The sequence below is a fragment of the Marmota flaviventris genome, chromosome 1 (assembly GCF_047511675.1).
Source record: "Marmota flaviventris isolate mMarFla1 chromosome 1, mMarFla1.hap1, whole genome shotgun sequence".
Lineage (NCBI taxonomy): Eukaryota > Metazoa > Chordata > Mammalia > Rodentia > Sciuridae > Marmota > Marmota flaviventris.
The window spans coordinates 165,046,213-165,068,911 of NC_092498.1; the positions used below are offsets into that span (position 1 = coordinate 165,046,213).

General features: G+C 50.1%; 1 protein-coding gene across 1 annotated transcript; it reads left to right on the top strand.

The window, feature by feature from the left end:
• Nucleotides 1–4,196: 4,196 nt before the first annotated feature.
• Nucleotides 4,197–18,837, top strand: Itih1 (inter-alpha-trypsin inhibitor heavy chain 1). Its single transcript, XM_027947822.2, has 22 exons — nucleotides 4,197–4,310; nucleotides 4,535–4,555; nucleotides 4,866–5,032; nucleotides 5,352–5,456; nucleotides 5,823–5,985; nucleotides 6,506–6,619; nucleotides 7,827–7,952; nucleotides 8,039–8,155; nucleotides 9,035–9,203; nucleotides 9,293–9,418; nucleotides 10,577–10,758; nucleotides 11,024–11,209; nucleotides 12,215–12,354; nucleotides 13,189–13,343; nucleotides 13,428–13,442; nucleotides 13,838–13,858; nucleotides 14,234–14,314; nucleotides 14,433–14,546; nucleotides 15,964–16,165; nucleotides 17,009–17,181; nucleotides 18,291–18,402; nucleotides 18,565–18,837. The coding sequence occupies exons 1-22, from the start codon at nucleotides 4,197–4,199 to the stop codon at nucleotides 18,692–18,694; spliced, it is 2,733 nt and encodes a 910-aa protein (XP_027803623.2). The 3' UTR covers nucleotides 18,695–18,837.
• Nucleotides 18,838–22,699: the final 3,862 nt, after the last annotated feature.

Here is a 22,699-nt window from a genome sequence, read left to right on the forward strand (position 1 = left end):
TTTCAAGAAAGAGCTACAGCAGTGTTTTCAACCTTTACTTCATTATCACATTCCTGAAGAGCCTTTTCAGACTGCTTTTTCTAATCACTCCCCTGCCATGAATTTTTTTAAATATTTATTTTTTAGTTATAGGTGGGCACAATATTTTATTTTTATGTGGTGCTGAGGATCGAACCCAGTGCCTCACGCATGGTAGGTAAGCGACCTACCCTCTGGGCCACAACCCAGCCCCAAATTAATACTTTTTAAAAAATAATTTAGTTGCAGATGAACACAATACCTTTATTTTATTTTTTTTAATTAAAAAAATTTTTTTATAGTTGAGCACAATACCTTTATTATTTATTTTTATGTGATGCTGAGGATCGAACCCAGGGGTGCTAGGCGAACGCTCTACCGCTGGCCACAACCCCAGCCCTATTTTTAAAAATTTTTATGTGGTGCTGAGTATTGAACCCAGTGCCTCACACATGCTAGACAAACATTCTATTACTGAGCCACCACCCCAGCCCTAAATTATACTTTACATACTCTTTTGCATCTGGTTGTTCATTCAGTACAATATCTATGAAATTCATTTCTGTCATTTCTATCAATAACTTGTTCCTTTTTAAAAAATATTTATTTTTTAGTTGTAGATGGACACAATACATTTATTTTATTTTATTTTTTATTTTTATATGGTGCTGAGGATTGAACCCAGGGCCTCACATATGCTAGGCAAGTTGTGGCTCTACCGCTGAGCCACAACTCTAGCCCCAATAATTTGTTCCTTTTTATTGCCAAAGAATATTGTAATTACACAAGTACCTTGCAATTTGTTTATCTACTTACTTGTTAATGGGTATTTGTGTTCTTTCCCCTTTGGATTATCATAAATAAAGATTTTATGAACATTGGTGTCTTTTTGAGAATATACTGGGTAAATATGTGGGAATGGAGTTGCTGGGTCATAGGATGAGCAAATAATTAGCTTTATAGGGAGGGGTTTATTTTGACATCAAGTGAATTAGCTCATATATCTTTCCATCAACACCATGAAGCTGGTACTATTATCATCCCTATTTTAACTGAGTTTCTAAGGAGTTAAGAAGCTCAAAACATCTGAATGCATTGTCCATGCCAGGCGCGGTATGCATGCCTGTAATCCTAGCTGCTCAGGAGATTGAGGTGGAGAAGCGCAAGTTCAAAGCCGGCCTCAGCAACTTAGTGATGCCTTAGCAACTCAAAAAGACCCTGTCTCTAAATAAAATATATATTTTTAAAAAGGGCTAAGGTTGTGACTCAGTGGTTAAGCATCCTCAGGTTCAATCCCCAATATGAGAAAAATTTTAAAAATGAGAGAGAGAGAGAGACTGAGTAGCACACTAGACACCAGTCACCGTTAGCTCTCCTCATCCCCTTCTTCGCACTGCTCCCACCGTGGCCACATAATCATGCTTCTAGCACCTTTCATCCATGGACCAGGTTTGTACTAGCCATCTTTCAACAATCCACACTCTTCCTTTCTTTTTTTTTTTTTTTTTGAGATGGAATCTCCCTGTGTGGCCAGGCCCAGCATCCAACTCCTGGGCCCAAATGATCCCCACCTCCCATCCCTCCAGCTGCTTGTAGAAGCCTGGTCTACAGGCACTTACACTACAGCGCTCACCCATCAACAGTCCAGTCTTGAACTTGTCATACCCCTCCTCAAAATATCTTTTTTTTTTTTTTTATGTCAAAATTTAGGGGCTGGGGTTGTGGCTCAGTGGCAAAGCACTTGCCTAGCACATGCAAGGCCCTGGGTTTGATTCTCAGCACCACATAAAAAGAAAATAAAGGTTTTGTGTCCAACTACAACTCAAAAAAATAAAAATTAAAAAACAATTATTCCATGTTGTATTACTTTTTTCTTTTTCTTTTTTTTTTTTTTTTTTTTTTTTTGGTACCAGGGATTGAACCCAAGGGTGCTTAACCATTGACCCACATCCCCGGCTTTTTTTTTTAATAACTTTATTTTATTTATTTACATGTGGTGCTGAGGATCGAACCCAGGGCCTTGCACATGCGAGGTGAGTGCTCTACAGCTAAGCACTAACCCCAGCGCTTTTTTATATTTTATTTAGAGAGAGGGTCTCGTTAAGTTGCTTAGGGCCTCACTAAGTTGCTGAGGCTGGCCTTGAACTTGCATTTCTCCTGCCTCAGGCTCCTGAGCCACTGGGATTATAGGTATGCGCCACCGCAACCGGCTCATGTCAGTATTTCTTTCTTTTTTTTTTATATACCTTTATTTTGTTTATTTATTTTTATGTGGTTCCGAGGATCGAACCCAGGGCCTCACACATGCTAGGCGAGCGCTCTACTGCTGAGCCACAACCCCAGCCTCCTCATGTCAATATTTCTATAATCAAAATAGCTTTAGTGTTTTCTACCCGAAAGCCATCAGACCCTTATACCAGCTGTTCCTGGTTCACTTTTTCCTGCCTGCACCTTCCCAAGTGCTACTCATTTTCCGAGCCACCTCCTCTGGGAGTCTTCTCCTAACCACTGTGGAGATGAGGTCCACTCCTTCAAATTTCTACAGTTTTTCCTATATGTGCCTCTCTAGCCTCCAGCCACTCCCTGGGATCCACTGGGTTTCCTTTGGTTTGACCCACTCCATTTTCCCAAGGCACCAGCTCACTGAACACAGGGACCCAGCCCAGTTTCATCATGGTGAAACTAACTAGCATGGTACCAACCCACCACCTCCAGCTCAGTTCATACTGGTACAGAAAATAAACAGACACTCAAATATACCATATCATGTTGATTCATCTAATCTTCCACAGAGGCCAGAAAACAGGTCAGAAGGTCACCTGGCCTAAGGACAATAAACTCTTTCCCAGAAGCTGCTCTTTGAGACAAAGTCCAGGATGAGCAAACAGAGATCAGAGAGGCCTCTGGGCCCCCTGTTTTCATCAGGGTCATGACAGCCAGAACACCCCACCCTGGTCACAGAGTAGACTAACCAGGGGCCCTGTCTACCTGGTGAGCTGTGGCTTGTGGCCGGCAGGAAAGGTCTGGGTATAAAAATCAAGAAACTGCCTGTGCATAAGGAGTGTCTGGGGACTCTTCCCTCTGAGGGATCTCTGACTCTGCCTCTCTTTTCTTCCTCATAACACACAGGGCCTTTCAGTGATAGCTTTGGAGTCAGAGAGACCTGAGTTTGAATCCTTGTTCTGTCGCTTGCAGTGAAATCAATGTTCCAGAAGCACCTTGAGGAGAAAAATTAGGCAATAAAGGGCTAAGAGCAACATGGGGTACCTAATCAGCTCTTGAATATAAAAATGCTTCATTTGTCTTTATTCCCTGTCACCTGCTGAGCATCCTTGTCTAGGTGGAGCACAATGAAGCTGACTTATGTCCTTCCTTCCAAATCTAGACCAGAAGGTCCCAACAGATGAGGGAATGGGCTTAAAGCATAGGTCACCTATCACTCCTCCTGCCAGACTGTCCAGAAGGCCTCTGGCAGGTCTATTGTCAGGGCTGGCACCATTAGAACTGTGGATGTGCTTAGGTGTCACAGCACTTTCTAAGCCACCATATCTGCCTCCCTGACCAAAGCATGACTGAAAGGTTTGCTGATGCTTCAAGAATTCTGAAACTAAAGCTTAATGAGATTTGGCCTGGCGGTGGCACACACCTGTAGTCCCAGCAGCTCAGGGCGCTGAGGCAGGAGGATCACAAGTTCAAAGCCAGCCTCAGCAAAAGGGAGGCACTAAGCAACTCAGTGAGACCCTGTCTCTAAATAAAATACAAATTGGGGCTGGGGATGTGGCTTAGTGGTCAAGTGCTCCTGAGTTCAATCCCTGAAACCCACCCCACCTCACAAAAAAAGCCTAATGAGGTTTGGAAATCCATTTTTAACATTGACTTCCTGCCAGATGTTTGTCACTGATGCTACCTCATGCCAGAGCCAGGATAAGATGAACCACTGAGGGGTCTTGGCAGTTGCCTTTGGCTTAGTGCTGTTCTGTACACAAGGGCACAGTCTGGAGTCTGGTCAGGAGTTGACATAAGCCCAGAACTGGGAACCCCTGGTTTCCTTGCCAATTATTGGTTCCCCAAATTGGGACATTTGCCTTCACTGTGTTTAATGTTTAATCCGTGTTTATCCAGCATGGTATTGATTGATGGTCTGAGTGAAGTATCAGGGCAACAGGAACTTGGAGACCATGGACGGTGCCATGGCGCTTCGGGTGCTGCTGTGTGTGTACCTGGTGTCCCTCCTCACCCTACAGGCCATGTCTGCTCCAGGCTTGGCCAGAGGCAGGTCCAAGGGCAGCGAGGTACGTGGCTAAGCCTTTGGGACAGAGGAGGGACACAAGAACCCCCACTCTAGGTACCAGAGCCATCCCCACTGCCTGCATACCTCTGACTACAGAGGTTACTTCCTAGCAGTAGGAGGCAAGACTGAGAGAGGACCCAGGCTTTGTCCCCTCCCACCCCTGAACAGAGGGGCCATGGTCCCCGAGCATTCCCACTCATACTTGGCCTTGGCTTTGTTTTGCAGAAGCGACAGGCTGTGGACACAGTGAGTGAGAGTCTTGGCAAAGGGGTCTGTGATGGGGCCCTTATTACAGGTTTGCTTTCTCCTGCCCCTTGCGGGTGGACTCCTTCTGTGGGTGCCATATGCTCCCGTGTCCCAGGAATTGGGGGATTGTTCCCACCTCACCTGACGCCCCACTGTACAGTCTCAGGCAGAAAAAAGGATCTTCCTGGGAGGGTTGATCTATTCTTCTGGGCACCTTTCAAGCATCAAAGCTGGGGGCTAGGACACAGAATGACAAGGAGGTCTCTCACTGGCCTGTCCCAGGCCAAAGGTCCCTCTTGTCTCACTTTAGACAGTTGATGGCGTGTTCATCCGGAGTTTGAAAGTCAACTGCAAAGTCACCTCTCGTTTCGCCCACTATGTCATCACCAGCCAAGTGATCAACACTGCCGATGAAGCCAGGGAAGTGGCCTTCGATGTGGAAATCCCCAAGACAGCCTTCATCAGTGACTTTGCCATGTGTGTGGCTGCCTGACTCCCACACCCTGTCCCAAAGGTGTCTGTTCACCTGTCCCAGCCTAGGCCACAGTAGCCAGATGTGTAGATCATCTGCTCCCTTTCAAAAGGCCCACAGCTGGCCTCTGTGACCATGGCTGCCCACTGCACTGCCCTGGGTCCCCAGAGCATTGCAAGGCCAGTCAGGAGATACTCTCCTATGAGGGCTCATAGGAGAACAGAGGCTTCTCCGTGTCTAGGCTCATCATATCTCTAATAGGAAGAATCCATGTGATCAAGGAGGGGTGCTTCCCCCACTGAGGGCCTTCTTCTCCCCCCGCAGCACAGCAGATGGGAAGGCATTCATTGGGGACATAAAGGACAAAGTGACAGCATGGAAGCAGTACCGGAAAGCAGCCATCTCAGGAGAGAATGCTGGCCTCGTCAGGTGAGTTCTGAGCCCTCCCGGCCTAGCCTCTAGAGCTGAAGGCTGCAGAGGTGGCCTTGGGTGGAGAAGAGCCCCAGGATAGTAGAAAGGGAAGCAAACTGCCCAGCTCTGGTGCCAACACAGATGCACTGGGCCAGGTTGATGCCCACTTGCCCTTTTCCCAGATCTGCTTCAGGGAGAAGTGGGTCCCCCCCATCCCTGAGCCCTAATCCTGACCAGCCATCTGAGACAAGGGTAAGGGTCAAGGAAATCTGGGAACAAGCATGAAAATAAGAAATTGATTCTGAGGGCCATGCTTTAGGTGACAAGGATCTACATGTCATTTACTATTTGTTTGATGATTGTTGCCTCTGGTGGCATATCCAGGGCCTCAGGGAGGAATATGGAGCAGTTCACTATCCACATCAACATTGGTCCCCAGAGCAAAGCCACATTTCGGCTGACCTACGAAGAGGTGCTAAAGAGAAGACTTACACAGTATGACATTGTCATCAAAGTCAAGCCCAAGCAACTGGTGCGCCATTTTGAGGTAGATTGAAAGTCCCGGGGCAGGGCTTCTGTCTCTCACTCTCACTATGGTTCCCAGCACTGGCTCAGCATTAATCACATGCCACCCTAGGCCTGGGAACACAGGGAGGGAATTGATCCTCCAGGTGGGTTGCAATGGGCTGTTCTTGGGCAGAAAACTCTCTGAATCTTCCAACTCCCTCCTCATCTCTGAGCCTCGGTTTGCCCATCTGCTAAATGGGGAATTCCTGCATTCCCCAGGAATACCACAAGGATCACAAGAGACACTGAATTTCCAGGTAATTTGTAAACCAGAAAGTCCTGGGAAGCCCAATGGGCTGAGTTGAGGGATTTCAGACATGCACATCTTCATTGAATAAACATTTTTGGAGTGCCTACTATGTGCCAGGCCCTGTGCTGAGAACTGCATGGGCACTATACACAGTAGGTATCCAGGTCACATTTAGGCTCTTGGCTGAGACATTTAGGCGCTTTGCTGTCCCAAACGGGGCCTTGGTACAGAATTTCCTTCAATGGTGCAGATTGACGTGGACATCTTTGAGCCTCAGGGGATCAGTAAGCTGGATGCTCAGGCCACCTTCCTCACCAAGGAACTGGCAGCCCAAACTATCAAGAAGTCCTTCTCAGGGAAAAAGGTACATGGAATGACAGGGGATGGTGGTGGGTCCCCAAGGACTTGGCAGCCTGACCCATCCATGAGGCAGGTCTAGGCTTAGCACAGGAAGCAGGTAGGGATTCAGGCTTCCCTCGGGGTGAGAGGAGCAGATACCATGTGGTTGGAATCCCAGGGAAACTCATCACTCCCGATCCTTAGAACAATTTAGCAAAACCGGCACCCTGAGGTGAGGCAGGTACCAAGTCCAGCTCTACCGCTTGCTGGCTGCATGGTCTGGGCAGGGGGAGTTGCTTGAACCTCAGTTTCCTCTTTGCCTACCTCACACACAGCATTTAGAGAGATGTTCCACACAGAAGCCAATCTCAGGTCAGGTACGGTTGTGGTTAGGACTCAAGGCTTCAGTTTTCCTCCCTCTCTCTCTCTCACCAGAAGTTGAACTTAGGGGTGCTCAACCACTGAGCCACATCCCCAGCCCTTTTTATATTTTCTTTAGAGACAGGGTCTCACTAAGTTGCTTAGGGCCTTGCTAAGTTGTTGAAGTTGGCAAGATCCTCCAGCCTCAGCCTCCTGAGTCACCGAGATTATAGACACATGTCACCGCACCCTTCTTCAAGTTTGTTTTTTGTCTTTGTTTTGTTTGTTTGTTTTGATTTTGTTTGTGATGAGCATATCTTACTTTTAAAACAAGCAAGCAAGAAGAAAACAATAAAATTTCTTTAAAGAGAATGAGGAAAATACATAAATATAGAAAGTAGTGAATAAAAACCATCCCTAGTGTCCTCGAGGACCAGCACCACTCAAACCTGACCTCAGCTCTGTTTCTCGGCCTTTCCTTCTGTTTCCTGCTCTTTGTTGACCAGGCGGATTTTATTTGTGAGCAGTGTGCTGTAGCCTTGCTTTTTTACTTGACAGTTGAAGTTGACTGAGGTTTTCTCATTCCTTCCTACTGCTATTATTTGGTTCTTGCTTATGTACCCCAAATGGTGATGCTTACCGTAGAAAATTCCAGTGACTGAGAAGCACAGAGGACTGAGTCTTCTCTCCTATCACATACAGATGTGCACTTTCAGCAGCTACATGAATGGCCCACTGAATTAGTTTCTGTGACCAGGCAAACACACACACACACACACACACACACGCACATACATACACATGCAGAGAGGTGTACATCTTCCTACTTGTGTGCACAGACTAGTAATGTCTCAAACCCTCAATGATTCCAGGGTCATGTGCTCTTCCGCCCCACCGTGGGCCAACAGCAATCCTGCCCTACATGCTCTACATCCTTGCTGAATGGGGATTTCAAGGTCACCTACGATGTCAATCGAGACAAGCTCTGTGACCTATTGGTGAGCCTGAAACTTCTGGCCCCAGCTCCAGAGGGTGGGCAAGGGATGCTTATGAGAGAGGATTCAGTCACTTTCCTCTATTTCAGGTGGCCAATAACTACTTTGCCCACTTCTTTGCCCCCAAAAACCTGACGAACATGAGCAAGAACATCGTTTTTGTGATTGACATCAGTGGCTCTATGGAAGGTCAGAAAATGAAGCAGGTAAAGTGGCTCGAAGCAGTTCATTCAATGGAAATTTCTTCGGCCCTGTTACTTACCCCATTGCAGTTTGGCTGAGAGATTCTGGTTTGGGTGATTGAACTGGAAATCCCAGTTGTTAGGGACTGTAGCATTAGCTACTGCTTCCTTGCTGGGCAACCTTGGTCAGGCACTTCTCAATGGCTGCAAGGAGGATAATATGGTGTCACATTATGGCACTTCCCCATGGAGATGAGCATGGAAGAGCAAACCTGTTTGCTACAAGTGCTGGCAATAACTAAGGTGGTCTGCAAGAGGGCATCTTTTTTTTTTTTTTTGGTACCGGGAATTGAACTTGGAGGCACTCTTCCACTCAGCCTCATCCCCAGCCCTATTTTGTATTTTAGAGACAGGGTCTCACTGAGTTGCTTAGGGTCTCCCTTTTGCTAAGGCTAGCTTTGAATTCTTGATCCTTCTGCATCAGCCTTCTGAGCCACTGGAATTATAGATGTGGGCCACCACACTTGGTCTGCAAGAGGGCATCTTGCAGCAGGGCACAGCCCACAGCCCTCGGTGCTCTGAGTGTCCCACCCGTGACACAGTGAAGCTGTGGCTGGACAAACTGAGTTTTAGAAATACAGCCAAAACACAGGGGGACCTTTCTTAATCCTGCCCCATCCAAACTCCTAATCATTCCTTGACCCTGTGCTGGGTCTTTTGACTTCTCCATGCCCCTTATGCTCTTCTCTTAGGATGACCTGGCTGTCCTGTTCATCCCCTCCTACCCATCCACTGTGTCTCCATCCTGTGGATCTCTGACATGGCTATCTGGAGTTGATGGAAGGTGCTATCCTGAGGCCACCCTGGGGCTGTGTTCCTCAATGGAATGTCCTGTCCTTGCAGACCAAGGAGGCACTCCTGAAAATCCTGGGAGATATGCGGCCACAGGATTACTTTGACCTGGTCCTCTTTGGGTCTCAAGTGCAATCATGGCGGGGCTCACTGGTGCAAGCGTCAGAGGCCAATCTTCAAGCTGCTCGAGACTTCGTGAAGCGCTTCTCCGTGGAGGGGGGTAAGGATGGGAATCCCAGGCCACCTGGGCATTACTTCTGTTTCTTTGGGATATGAGTGTACACTGATCTGATTTCTCTCCTTTTATAGCCACAAACCTGAATGGAGGTTTGCTCCGGGGAATTGAGATCCTGAATGCAGTTCAGGGAAACGGCCCTGAAGTCAGTAATCAGGCTTCGATTCTCATCATGTTGACAGATGGGGAGCCCACTGAGGGTAAGCTTACTGGAGGTGTTCAAGCTGATATTGGAAACACAAACACTGGATGGGCCATTGGGGACACAAAGGTTCAGGGTAAAGGCAAGGATCATCCTGAAAATATAATTAAGACCACAAAGTCTATGAGAACTTCAAGGTGTACCTCTGTCCTGTGAGTTGGGGGTATTTCTGCATGACATGGGCCCTGGGGGATAGGCAGAATTCCTAGATCGAGCTTAATGGAATTTATATATATATATATATATACAGATATGTGCATGTGTGTGTATACATACATATATGTATATACCAGGGATTGAACCCAGGGGTGCTTTTACCACTGAGCTACATCCTCAGCCCTTTTTATTTTTATTTTTTTATTTTGATTTAGGGTCTCTCTAAGTTACTAAATTGCTGAGTTGACCTCAAACTTGTGATCCTCCTACCTTAGCTTCCCCAGTTGCTGGGATTACTGGTGTGCACCATCATGCCTGGGCTGGAATTAATAATTTAATATATTTAATATATTCAGCATCTATTGTATGACAAGCCCAAGATGAGGGAGTAAGGCCTACCAAGAGAACAAAAAAAAATGACTCTTGTTCCACTACTGGGGGCAGATCCAAGGGCAGAGGTTCTGCTAAGGGCCCTTAGCAGAAAGACAGGGTGACAGGGGTCTGTGAAAACACAGACAAAGGAGTACCTGGGCTAAGTGAGGCGTGGAAAGGCCTCCTAGAAGAGGTGAATCCTGAGCTCAGTATGGAAGGAAGAGAGAGAGGGAAGTAGGAAGGGATCCCTGGCAGAGTGGGCAACCTGAGGTGGGGGGGAAGGTGTATGCACTGGCAGGGCCTGCCCCCAAACTGTGCAGAACAGGTGACACATAGTGGAAAGTTGTCAGGGCCTCAGAGGCCACACCAGGAGACCTGGGAAGGTTTCAAGCAGCATGAGATCTGCTTGGATGGATCCATGTGGTTGGCAAGGGTCTGTGAGGAGCGCCATTACTAGTTATTGCAGTTGCCATGAGAGCCGGGAGGAGGTGATATCTCTAGATGCCCATGGAGATTGGAGGTGACCTAAGATGAAGCTGTGGACCCCTGGGAGTGTTCCCCAAAGCCTCCTAGCACCCCACATGCTGTGGGCCAGCAATCTCATAACAGCCTGGATGTGTGGTTACAGGAGTGACGGACCGTCCCCAAATCCTCAAGAACGTCCGTGAAGCCATCCGGGACAAGTTCCCACTCTATAACCTGGGCTTTGGCCACAACCTGGACTTTAACTTCCTGGAGGTCATGTCCAAGGAGAACAATGGATGGGCCAAGAGAATCTATGAGGACCATGATGCCACTCAGCAGCTACAGGTCTCCCCTGCACCCGCCATATACCACCACCAGCATGCCACAAAGAGCCCTGCCTTTGTGGCCATTTGCCCATCAGCCTAGAGGAAAAGATACAGCTCTGATACAGAGTTCAAATTAGCTGTGTGACAGCAAGCCAGTTGCTTAACCTCTTTGAGCCTCAGATTCCTCCTCTGAAGAGGGGATCCTGACACCCTACTTGGTGATTAGATTTCCCATCAGGTACCCATGGTGCTCAGCTCTTAGGTTGCACCCCCTGTCCCTGCAGAACTTCTACGACCAGGTGGCCAGTCCCCTGCTGGTGGATGTGGAGTTGCAGTACCCCCGGGATACCATCTCTGCCCTGACCCAGCACCGACATAAACAGTACTACGATGGCTCGGAGATCATGGTGGCTGGGCGCATCGCTGACCAAAAACTGAGCAGCTTCAAGGCCGAAGTGCAAGCCCGTGGGGTAAATGATGGGTCATGGAGGACAGAGAGGACAGATAGCAAACAAGCCCCAAACCCACTTTTCTCAATCCCTGCCTGCTCCTGGGGGTGTCTCTTTCCTCAGAGAAAAGAGGCATGCACCCTCTGCATGCCACATACACCCCAGGCCTGGGGGCTAGACAGGCTGGAATGGGGTCAATGTGGCCTAGATTAGCTATAACTCTTAGGCCCCAAATGGAGCACCTGTGACTGCTCACCTCATTCCTGCAAGGCTATGAGAGAGCAAGAGGCCAGCTTCTCTCTTCTTACTTGAGAACAATTTCCCGAATACCTACTGTGTTCCAGGTTTTGTGCCACGGTGTAGTATAGACATACATGTGCCCAGGTATGTTAGAAGAAGTCACAGGTGTGGGAGTCCTGGACCCTGCCTTCCAGGGCATGGACTCCAGCCCACAGTGCAGTTAAGGGTTCAGAATTCAGGCTTTGAGAAAGGAGAGCCAAACTGGTCCCTGGCTCTGCCCTGACCAGTTGGGTGACCTTGGGCAAGTGAATCCAGCCCTCTAGGCCTCAGTTTCCTTTTTGGTACCATGGTGGTAACATTGCCACAGAGTGTTGTAGGGGACGAATGGAACAGTCCATGGGATATCCTTATGCAGTGCCTGGTCTATAGGAGACCCTTGGAGGGTGGACCCCATAATTGTACCCAGGAAGAGAAGACCTACTTGTGTGCTGTGGCATGTTGCACGGGCAGCCCACCTTGAACTTGGAGAAGAAGATCTTAGTAGAAACAGCTGGGTGTTTGCTGGCTTGGTTCTCCCATCCTATGGGATCCCAGAGCCTAGGCCCAGCCTGGTTCCCAGATGGTGGTTGAATGAATGAATGGATGAAGGCAAGAATAGGCTCGGGAAAGGGGAGGATGTTGAGAGTGAAACTCCAGAGGTGACCGTGGGGCGCTCAGAGCCTTGGACACCAGTGAAGTGTCGTGCTCATCATGGCTCATGGCCTCTCTCCCTATTCCAACCCTCAGGAGGGACAAGAATTCAAGACAACCTGCCTAGTGGATGAGGAAGAGATGAAGAAACTGCTCCAAGAACGTGGCCACATGTTGGAGAACCACGTTGAGCGCCTCTGGGCCTATCTCACCATCCAGGAGCTGCTGGCCAAGAGGTAGGACCCTTGCAGCTGCCAGGAGTGGGAACTGTTCACCCTAGGGCCCCCCATGTCTTACAAACAGAGAAGAGGAAGTTCTGGGCCTTCAGGGTACAAGCGGTCACATTTACTTTCCTCTTGCTTTGCTTAATGAGTTAATATCAACCAGTTGGTCAATAGTGTGGGTGGGCCCTCTGGGGGACAGGCGGCCTGCTGTTTACCTCATTGAGCTGCCTTGGCGGAGGCTGCTGTTGACTGTGGGGCTGTGCAGTGTCTAAACACACTCATTTAGTCTTCAAAACCTTTGGGGGAACCTGGCGCGGTGGTGCACGCCTGTAATCCCAGCAGCTTGGGAGGCTGAGGTAGGAGGATCATGAGTTCAAAGCCAGCCTCAGCAATTTAGTGAAGCCCTAAGCAACTCAGTGAGACCCTGTCGCTAAATAAAATATTAAAAAGGGCTGGGATGTGGCTCAGTGGTCAAGCGCCCCTGTGTTCAATTCCTGGTTCAAAAACAAAAAGACAAAAATAAAAAAACATGAGAGAATTCCCTTATTATCCTCATTTAAAAAGATGAGCAATCAGAGGCTCAAAGAAATTAGACTAGCTGCTAAATTCTCTATGTATCTCCAAGACATACCTCTCAACATTGTCAATCTCCAGAGTTCCCCCCTCTGGCTGTTCATGAAACCCGGAAGTCCCCAGTGCCACAACCACTGAACAGGGAACGACAGATTTTTGATGTTTGTCGAATGAATGAATGAATGAGTGAACCACTGATGGAAGGAAGAGGGAATGCAGCTCTGTTATGGCCTGTACTGGGGTCTTGGAGCCAACCTCTGTCTTGCCCTACAGGATGATGGTGGAAGGGGAGGAGAAGAACAAGCTGTCATCCGAGATCCTGAAGATGTCACTAGACTATCAGTTTGTGACCCCACTGACCTCCATGACCATGCGAGGCATGAAGGACCAGGAAGGGCTGGAGCCCATCATTGACAAGGCCGAGGAGGGTATGAGCAGTGTCCGGGGAGGGGGAGTCTCTGGGCCGAAAAACTCCCGGATTTTAATTCTCTTCTTTTTTCCCTCCCTTCCAGATTCTCAGCCCTTGGGTGAGTTGAAATCGTGTTGGTTTTAGTGCAGGACTTCCCATGGCTGGGCAGGTGGCACGTGCTCCAGCCCCGAGCCCGCAGCTGCCCATACCCACCCCTTCCCTGACCCCACCCCTTTCCAAGCTCCTTCCTTCCCCTGAGACACCACTTCACTGCAACTCATGGCTGCACCCTGGGAGCCCCTGCGTCCACCTCCAGTGAGGTCCCCCACCCCCCTGCACAAGCATGCATCTCTGAGGAGGTGGGGGACACCTGGGGAGGAGTAAGACCCCCAGTAGGACTGGTCCCTGGCCTGAATCATCTCTGGGCCCAGGGTGCACTTGTGGACTGAGACTGGTGCCTGTGCATGTGGAGCTCCATGGTGACACTGTCCTCTTTGTCCTTGTCTTCCTCAGAGATGCTGGGACCCAGAAGGAGTAAGTGGCAGCCATCCTGGAGACACGTCTCTACCTCTTCCTCACACTGCTGGCCCTCTGGCTGAGAAAAGCCTCTGGAGTATCGCCCGTTCCACTCTCTTCAATGCCTAGAACAGTCCCTGTAACAGTCCCCCTGACGAGGGCCTGGCTTCCCCAACCTGTGGGAGGAGACCCAGGGGGCTATCCCACCATCCCGGGCCAAACCTCTGTCCCTATAACCCGAGAGGCAAATGAGGGCACTTGATGCTCTGAGGTCACCCTACTCCTGTGGCCTCAGGCCAGCCCGCCTTAGGGGAGGTCATTAGCAAAGTGACTGGCAGCTCCAGGAAGGCCCGGTCACCTCCCTCCACGGTGCCGACACTCTCTTGCCCACAGTGTTCGTGCTGTCCGCTGCCCAGCCTTCCCCGACTCGCTCGAGCCCCAAGTTCCAGGAGTTGCCAAACCGAGTGACGGGCGGTGAGTCCTTGGGAGTGTTGGAGGGGTGACCCCGACTGGCCCATCTGTCTCTGGGACTTGCCTAGTTGAACACTTCCTGCCTGATCCCCAATCTAATGCCTCCATGCTGTGTTCCCAGTGGACACTGACCCACACTTCATCATCCACGTGCCCCAGAAAGAGGATGCCTTGTGCTTCAACATCAATGAGGAACCTGGCGTGATCCTGAGCCTGGTACAGGACCCGGACACAGGTGACTCTCATGCCATCTGCCAGAGAGGGCAAGGTCAAGGCTCCTCCACACTCCACATTCGACCACGGTTAGGACTGCTGCCATAGACCCCACTGCCCTGTGCACCTTCCACTTTTCTGGGCTCTGCCTGCTTTCTTCTCCACCCCCTGGCAGGACCCCACATAGGACCAGCTTCATAGATCTGTGACCCACCCAGGAGCATAGGACACAGACTTAGAAGGGTCTCATACTTGGTTTAATGCTCTTACTGTCTTGAAATCCTTAACCATTTTTAAATGAGAAGCCCTTTTCTTTCTTTCTCTTTCTTTCTTTCTTTCTTTCTCTCTCTCTCTCTCTCTTTTTCTTTTTGATACTGGGGACTGAATATAGGTGCTCAACCACTGAGCCACATTCTTATCACCTTCCCCCATTTTTTATTTTTGAGATACGGTCCTGCTGAGTTGGTTAGGGCCTCACTAAGTTTCTGAGGCTGGCTTTGAACTTGCAATCCTCCTGCCTCAGTCTCCCAAGCCATTGGGATGATAGGCGTGCACCACCGTGCCCAGCAAAAAGCCCCTCATTTTTATCTCATATGAGGTTCTGCAAATTACATGGGGGTCCAGCCCCAACTCCCCCCAGCATGGCTATATGGGGCCCCCAAAGTGCATCTCTCCAGCCCTGCTGGGTGATGGGGATAGCCTCCCTCTCCATGTTTTGGCTCTTTTTTTTTTTTTTTTTGTACCAGGGATTAAACCCAGAGGCATTTAACCAGTGACCCACATCCCTAGCCCTTTTTATATTTTAGTTAGAAACAGGGTCTCACTAAATTGCTGAGGCTGACTTTGAACTTGTGGTCCTCCTGCCTCAGCCTCCTGAGCTGCTGGGATTACAGGAGTGCGCCACTACGCCCGGCATCTCTCAGCCCTTACCACCCCCCCTAGTCTGGTCAATCCAGTTGCCGTGTTTGTTGAGCACTTACAAGGGATGAGGATGCAGAACCAAGACTGTCCCTGGCCTCATAGAGGTTTGGGGAGGGAGAAAGAGAATAGGTCTCCAAATTCCTAGATGATAATTTCAGAGTGTTGGAATGGTGAGGATGGAGAGCTGGGCCTCTGTGAAGAGGCTCTACAAATATATTTTTAGCACCTGCTGGGAGCTTGGGAGGTCCTGAGACCAAGGAAGGAGCAGGCCCACAATCTGCCCTCAGGAAGGCAGGCTTCCTTCAGAGCCAGAGCCCAGAGCTAAGTCTGGGATATCTAGTGCAGCTGGAGGGGCAGGGAGCAAAGTGGGAAGGAAAAAGGTGGGACTGTGAGCAGGACCAGTCCCAAAGCCCCCACTGGAGGGGAGGCCCTCAGACAGTGAAGGGTGTGTGGAGTGGGGGGCCTCCAAGATGGAGGCACAGCATGAGTGAAGGCTGACAGCCCCCACCCTGCTACAGGCTTCTCAGTGAACGGGCAGCTCATCGGTGACAAGGCCAGGAGCCCTGGGCAGCACGAGGCCACGTACTTTGGGAGACTGGGCATCGCAAACCCTGCCACAGGATTTCAGCTAGAAGTGACCCCTCAGAACATTACGCTGAACGCCGGTGAGGGTGGGCCCGTGTTCTCCTGGAGGGACCAGGCTGTGCTTCGTCAGGATGGGTAACTAGACTGGAAGGGGAGGCGGGGGAGGTGACATGGGTCAAAGCCCAAAATGCCCAGCACCAGCTGTGTTGTCTGAGCCCACAGATGCCACATCCACCAAGCAGTGTCAGGGAGTGTGATGTCCGTGGGGCCTAAGCAGGCAGGTCACACTCCATGCACCTTCCAAGGACTCTGGGCCAGGCTGCCCGGCCACCCGTGCTCCCAAGGAGTCCTCACACTCAATTCCACTCTGGTCTCCACTAAGCGAAGCCAGATCACCTCCCAGCTCAGAAGCCACTTCTTCCCTGAAGCCCTCACACTCTCTTGTTCTCCTGAATCCCAGCACTGTCTTGGGCTTCCCATCTGGCACCTGTCACAATCTGCCTGGTCACATGACCGTCCCTTTCATCACGCATTCATTTCTTCAGCAAACTCTTCAGAGCACCAGAGCCTGATTCTGAGTAGCAGAGCTATAGAAAAAAGTGGAGTGAGTCTGGGGTGGAAGACACAGGTGATGAGTCAGAGGACACAGACTCGGATATTAGACTGGCTGGTGTCTGAGTCCTGGTTCCACTGCTAACCAGCACTGTGATCTTGGGCACGTTACTTAACCTCTCTGAGCCTTGGTCCTCAGGAGATCAGAGTGAGAAATGAATGATGCAGTTTGCATAGAGGGGTTGGCACAGCCTTGGAAGCCTTGAGCAAGAGCAACACAAAACACGGAGCAAGTAACACCCAAACATCTGGGGGTGAAGGCCTTGGGGGGTGGTCATAAGAGCTGGGTCCCAGAGGGCAAGGGCAGCTGAATGGAGGGGGATGCAGTGCAGCTGCTCTTGCCCTGACGGACACCTGGCCCTGCAGAATAGTGGTGACCATCAACAAGAAGAGAAGCCTGGTGGTGTCCATGGATGACAGGGCCACCTTTGAAGTTGTCCTGCACCGAGTGTGGAGGGGGAGTACAGTCCAACGGGACTTCCTGGGCTTCTATGTGTTGGATAGTCACCGGATGCCGGCTCGGACACATGGGCTGTTGGGTACGGCTGGCAGGCGGGCAGAGCCGGGGGTGGGGGGGCTGGGTGTTGAAGCCAGAGTGCTTCTAGGTCCCGGGCCACCAAGACAGGCCAATCTCCAACATGGCATCCAGGTCTCAGCTTGAGTTCAGGCGGGCTGTCCTGATGAGGCTGGGGAGGTGGCTCAGTGGTTGAGTGCCCCTGAGTTCAATCCCCAGTACCAAAAGAAAATGATGTCTGGGGTTTAATAACAGCAAATTCTCTCCGTCCTTCCTTCCTTCCTTCCTTCCTTCCTTCCTTCCTCCCTTCCTGGTGAGGGTCTTGTCCCACAAACAGGCTGTGATCCAACCCACAATGAAACAAAACCTATGTGAGCCTGGGGGCAAGGATAGGAGAGAGCTCCAGTTAGCAAACAGAAAGACCCAGAGAGCTCCCAGGGACCTTGTGAGTGGGGTGGACACATAGCCACACTGCCATCTGTGTGGCCAACTGTTGATCCTGCCTTCTATGGGCACCTGCCCCTCAAACCTCTCTCCCCAGGCAGATGGGTTAGATTGGAATTGGTTAAAAAGACAGGAGGCAAGCTGGGTGAGGTGGCGTGCCTGTAATCCTGGCAGCTTGGGAGGCTGAGGCAGGAGGATCTTGAGTTCAAAGCCAGCCTCAACAACTTAGGGAGGCCCTAACCAACTGAGTGAGAACCTGTCTCTAAATAAAATATTTTAAAAAGGGCTGAGGATGTGGCTCAGTGGTTAAGTGCCCTGGATTTAATCCCCAGTTACCCCTCCACCAAAAAACAGGAGGTAAGACCACCTGAAGATAGATAGATCTGCATCTCTACAAGTCAGCTAAGATGGCTTTAAAAAAAAAGATATATATATATATATATATATATATATATATATATATATATATATATAAAGTTGTCGATGGACATAATATCTTTATTTTTATTTACTTTTGTGTGGTGCTGAGGATCGAACTTAGTGCCTCACATGCTAGGCAAGCGCCCTATCAGTGAGCCACAACCCCAGTCCCTAAGATGGCTTTCGATGCCAAGATTTATCAGCAACAATCGATCAAAGCAGGATCCACCCCTCCTGACAGTAACTGCTGCCTCCACTATGTCTTTCCAGGACAATTCTTCCACCCCCTTGATTTTGAAGTGTCTGACATCCACCCAGGTTCTGACCCCACAAGGTCAGATGCTACAATGATGGTGAAGAACCGCCGGCTGACAGTCACCAGGTGGGTGGGCTGCTCCCCAGCACTCCTGCCCTCGGCTGCTTTTCATTTGTTATTATTGATCAGGGCCTTCCTCTAGGTGTCACATGGGTTGGAGAGCTTTCTGGGGGAGGTACAACCTTGCCAGTTTCTAAGAGTGACCCCAGTTGACTTGTTCGTCCTCAGAGGCTTGCAGAAAGACTACAGCAAGGACCCCCGACACGGGGCAGAGGTATCCTGCTGGTTCGTCCATGACAATGGAGCTGGACTTATCGATGGAGCTCACACTGACTATATCGTCCCTGACATCTTCTGAGCCCTCCTACTAGCACACCAGTCCTCCCTTGGAACCATGGCAGAGGAGGAAGACAGCATCCTGATCTGCCACACCTCCCAGAGCAAGCTCATCCCTTGTGTCAAACCACCCTAAGACTTCCATTAAAGAGAAGCTGTGTCCAACCCAGAGCTGGTTGCTTTTGGGGAAGGAGGACAACGAGGGAACAACCTGACATGTTTCCTCCCTGGGAGGGCTCAGGGATCACAGCAAACCCCGGGGTGGGAAAAGCAGGTCTGAGCCTGGGAGGGGAGCCCCATCCACTCTGCCCCCACCCACCACAGCCTGTTCTCTGCAGCCGCCTGATTCTATGCTCTGCCCTCTGGGTGCTCCCCCATACTCTTGCACACAGCTCCCTCTGCACACTCAGGGACCCAAGGATGATCTGGCAGCATGGATGTTCCAGCTGATCGAGAGCTTCCTGTAGCCAAGCACTGTCTGAATGATTTACTTGAATTCTTTAAGTACATTTCACCATGCCCATTTATAGCTGAGGAAACTGAGGATTAAGTAATCTGTCCAGAGTCACTCAGCTTACCAGAGGCAGGTCTAGGACTTGAAATAGTGCTATCTTACGTCAGCCATCTGTCACATATGAATACTCCCATCAGCTGGGAGGCAGATGGCCAAAGCCTGTTGGGACTTGGTTTCAGATAACTTAAAATGAACATCTGGAAGAACTGATTCCAGGTAGTGTTGGGGTCCCGAAGAAGTCTACCAAGAATAGGAAGCTGCACCATTGGGATCATGGCTTCCACCTCAACCCCATTTCCCTGCTGAGGATTGGCAACCTCTGACAGACAGCTTGGTATTTCCCAGAGGAAGAGAAAAGCACTGGCCAAAGGTGGGAATTCAGGGGCCTGAGGTCTGTGGCCCACATTATTGTTTCCTCATACTGGTGACTAGAATTACCTCACCAGGGTTCCTTCCCTTGGCTCAGCCTGGCGACCCAGTCAAAATGCAATGTCTCAGAGTGCTAGGAGACGAACCCACACACTAACCCTTCACATGAAGGTGGGTGGGCCTCCACCAACTCCATTCCAAACAGCTTCTTCTTTTTTCTCTGCTGCTTCTGTCCAATTCCTGCTACAAACGAGGGTTGCAAGGGCCCAGCTAGGACAAGGATGAGTTTTGAGGGCCCAGATGAATAGCACAAAAAAAAAAAAAAATTGAGTCCCATAGCACAAGTCCAAGGCTGCCCTAGTCCAGGTGCTGTGGCTCTCACCTGTAATCCTAGCTGCTCAGGGGGCTGAGGCAGAAGGATTGCAATTCAAAGCCAGCCTCAGCAACATAGTGAGGCCCTAAACAATTTAGCAAGACCCTGTCTCCAAATAAAAAAAATAAAAAGGGCTGGGGATGTGGCTCAATGTTAAGTGGCCCTGGGTTCAGTCTCTGGTGCCAAAAAAAAAAAAAAGGCTGCCCCAGGTCTGGGGACTCAGAGCCCTTTAGGAGCAGGCGGTGGGCAAGCCCACACAGGCTCAGAGAGCAGCTCACCTTCCACAGCGCCCTGGGTTTCTCAAGGGCTGCTGAAAGGCAGACGGCCAAAGCCTGTTGGAACTTGGTTCTTACTGGGACAAAGGTGGCTCTGTCATCATCCTGCCCAACTTGGGCCTCCTCTTCCCTTCATGTAGAATGAAGATGAGGTGAGCCTAAAGAGCTCTTAGAATCTGTATAATCCTAAATTTTGCATGATGGTTCTGGTTCCCTCCAAGACCCCCGTCATTCCTTGGGGCCTCTCTTTCTTTCTTTCTTTTCTTTTCTTTTTTTTGTACTGGGGATGAACCCAGGGCTGCTGTATCACTGAGCCACATCCCCAGCTTTCTTCATGTTTTTGAGATAGGATCTCATTAAGTTGCTGAGGACAGCCTTGAATTTAAGATCCTCCTGCCTTGGCCTCCTGAGTGCCTGGGATTACAGATATGCACCACCAGGCCAGGCTTCTCAGGGCCTCTTAAACAACCGCAGAATCCCTATTTTGAATTGTCCCTCTCTTAAAACTCCAGTGGTTTAAATGAGGGAGGCTAAGAGTAACTCTGTGATCAGCTGTGGAGCCATTGAGAAGGAACCATTGGGTAATGTGAGCAAGACAACAGTCCTGCCCCAATCCCGCCCCACAGTGATCTGTGACCACAGCTGCTAAAAATGACCACACAAACAGAAGGTTTAATTGCAGCTCTTGGGCTCTCCTCTGCATCTCCAGGTGTTGATTGCCGGCTGGGTTTGGGCTCCCAGCCTGCACTTGATGCCCACTGCCAGTGGGGGTCAGCGTCAAGATTTAGGAGACCGGAGGAGAGCAGACGCTGCCCAGCCAGGCCTCAGCATGAACAGTAACCTCTCAGCAGCTACATCTGTCACTCTACCATCATTTTGCTGACTTGCCAACTCTTTGTCATTGTTCCATGGCTCCTGCCACTTCCAGTCATTAGTCTGTGGCCTCCTTGTGTCATCCCCTGCCACATAATTTCTGCTTCCTGCCTTCTTCCTTGCTCCCAGCAACCAACTGCCTCTGTACATCTCACAGTCAGTCCCAGAACTTTTGGCCAAGGCCATGGGAACATCCATAAGTTAGCTGTCCTCTGTCCAAGTGTCCTTGTCTATTCCATTCAGCAATGGGCCAAGGGGGAGAGTCATGGGGTCAGCTTCACTCAGAGAAGCCATGAGGATGCTGGACTTGGGGCAGCTGCCCCTAAGGGACTGGGGACCAGCATGGCCCTAGTGTAGCTCAGGAGGTCCCAGCCCCCATGGGGAGAGTCCAAGTCCTGCCTCTGAAGCTCCCATTGTCCTGGATGCCAGAGCCCCAGCCTCACTGGTGGCCTTTGGAGGAATGACTCCCCAAGAGGCCAAGGGAAATCCAGTCTCTCTGGCTGAGCCCTGGAAGCGCCAAGTGGATCATGATGACATGGGTCCAGAGAGATCGTCAGACCTGAGCACATAAACCTCGCCATAATACAAGGTGGGCCTTCAAGGAGCTTGGAGCTTGGGACATGGCTGTCCTGTAGCCCATTAGGAGAAGAGGGAGGAAGGTTCCTGAAGGAGAAGTCCTGAGGCTGGCAGGAAGATGAGGGATGCCATATGCAGCAAAAGAGAGGGCATTCCAGTGGAAGAAGAGTAAGTTCAGAAAAGCAAGTTAGAGACAAATCCCAGGGAGAACTGGGCCACAGGACTTGGGATTTGCTCTTTTCCTGGTGTCCTTGCTGCAGGAAAGCAGGGAGCTAAAACTCCAAAACTCAGCTCTGTGTTCCCACGAAAGAAAATTTAAAAGTCAGCCACCAAAATCCATGCAAGAGAACTTTATTACAGATGAAAGTAAAAGCCAAGTGAGGCTCAAGCAGAGAGCACTCTCAAGAGAGAGTGGCCATCTCCAAGCAAAGAATGACAAAGGAGACAATGCCGTCCCCAAATTTATTACTGTTTGATGTCTACCAAGAGAACATTTAGTACTTTTTGCCACCTTTTGCACTCTTTGCCAATCAGGCATTCAACTCCTCCTTCCCATTGGGTGATAGAGGTTTTGACCTTAGTTGGTCCTCTGCGGAACTGTCATGGTGGCCATCCTATTTAGGGGGGCTTCATCCACAAGTCAATCCCATGTTAATGCAGGCACTGGGGTCAAGTAGCTGGTCAGTGCTGATAGTAGGCCCGCCCTGGCCCCTGGGGACTCAACCCCCAGTTCTTTGTTATGCATGTCAATGTGGCCAGCTCACAAGGCCATGACGCAGGCTTGCGGTTCCCTGTTTATCTGCCTCGCACATATGTGTCTCGGGAACATCTTGACCTGTTCGAGCCTCCTGATAGGGGACGGTGACGTGACGGTAACCCAAGGACGCAGTTATTACTCTTCCCTCCTCACTTTTGAGTAATTTCCCGCAGCTGTTAAAAAGATATATAAGGGGAACAGATCTGGCAATAAAGCGGGCGCACATGCCCCCTCCTGGATGAAGAACCTTGGTGTCCTGTGTATTTTTAACCCCGACGTCCCTCGCCGGA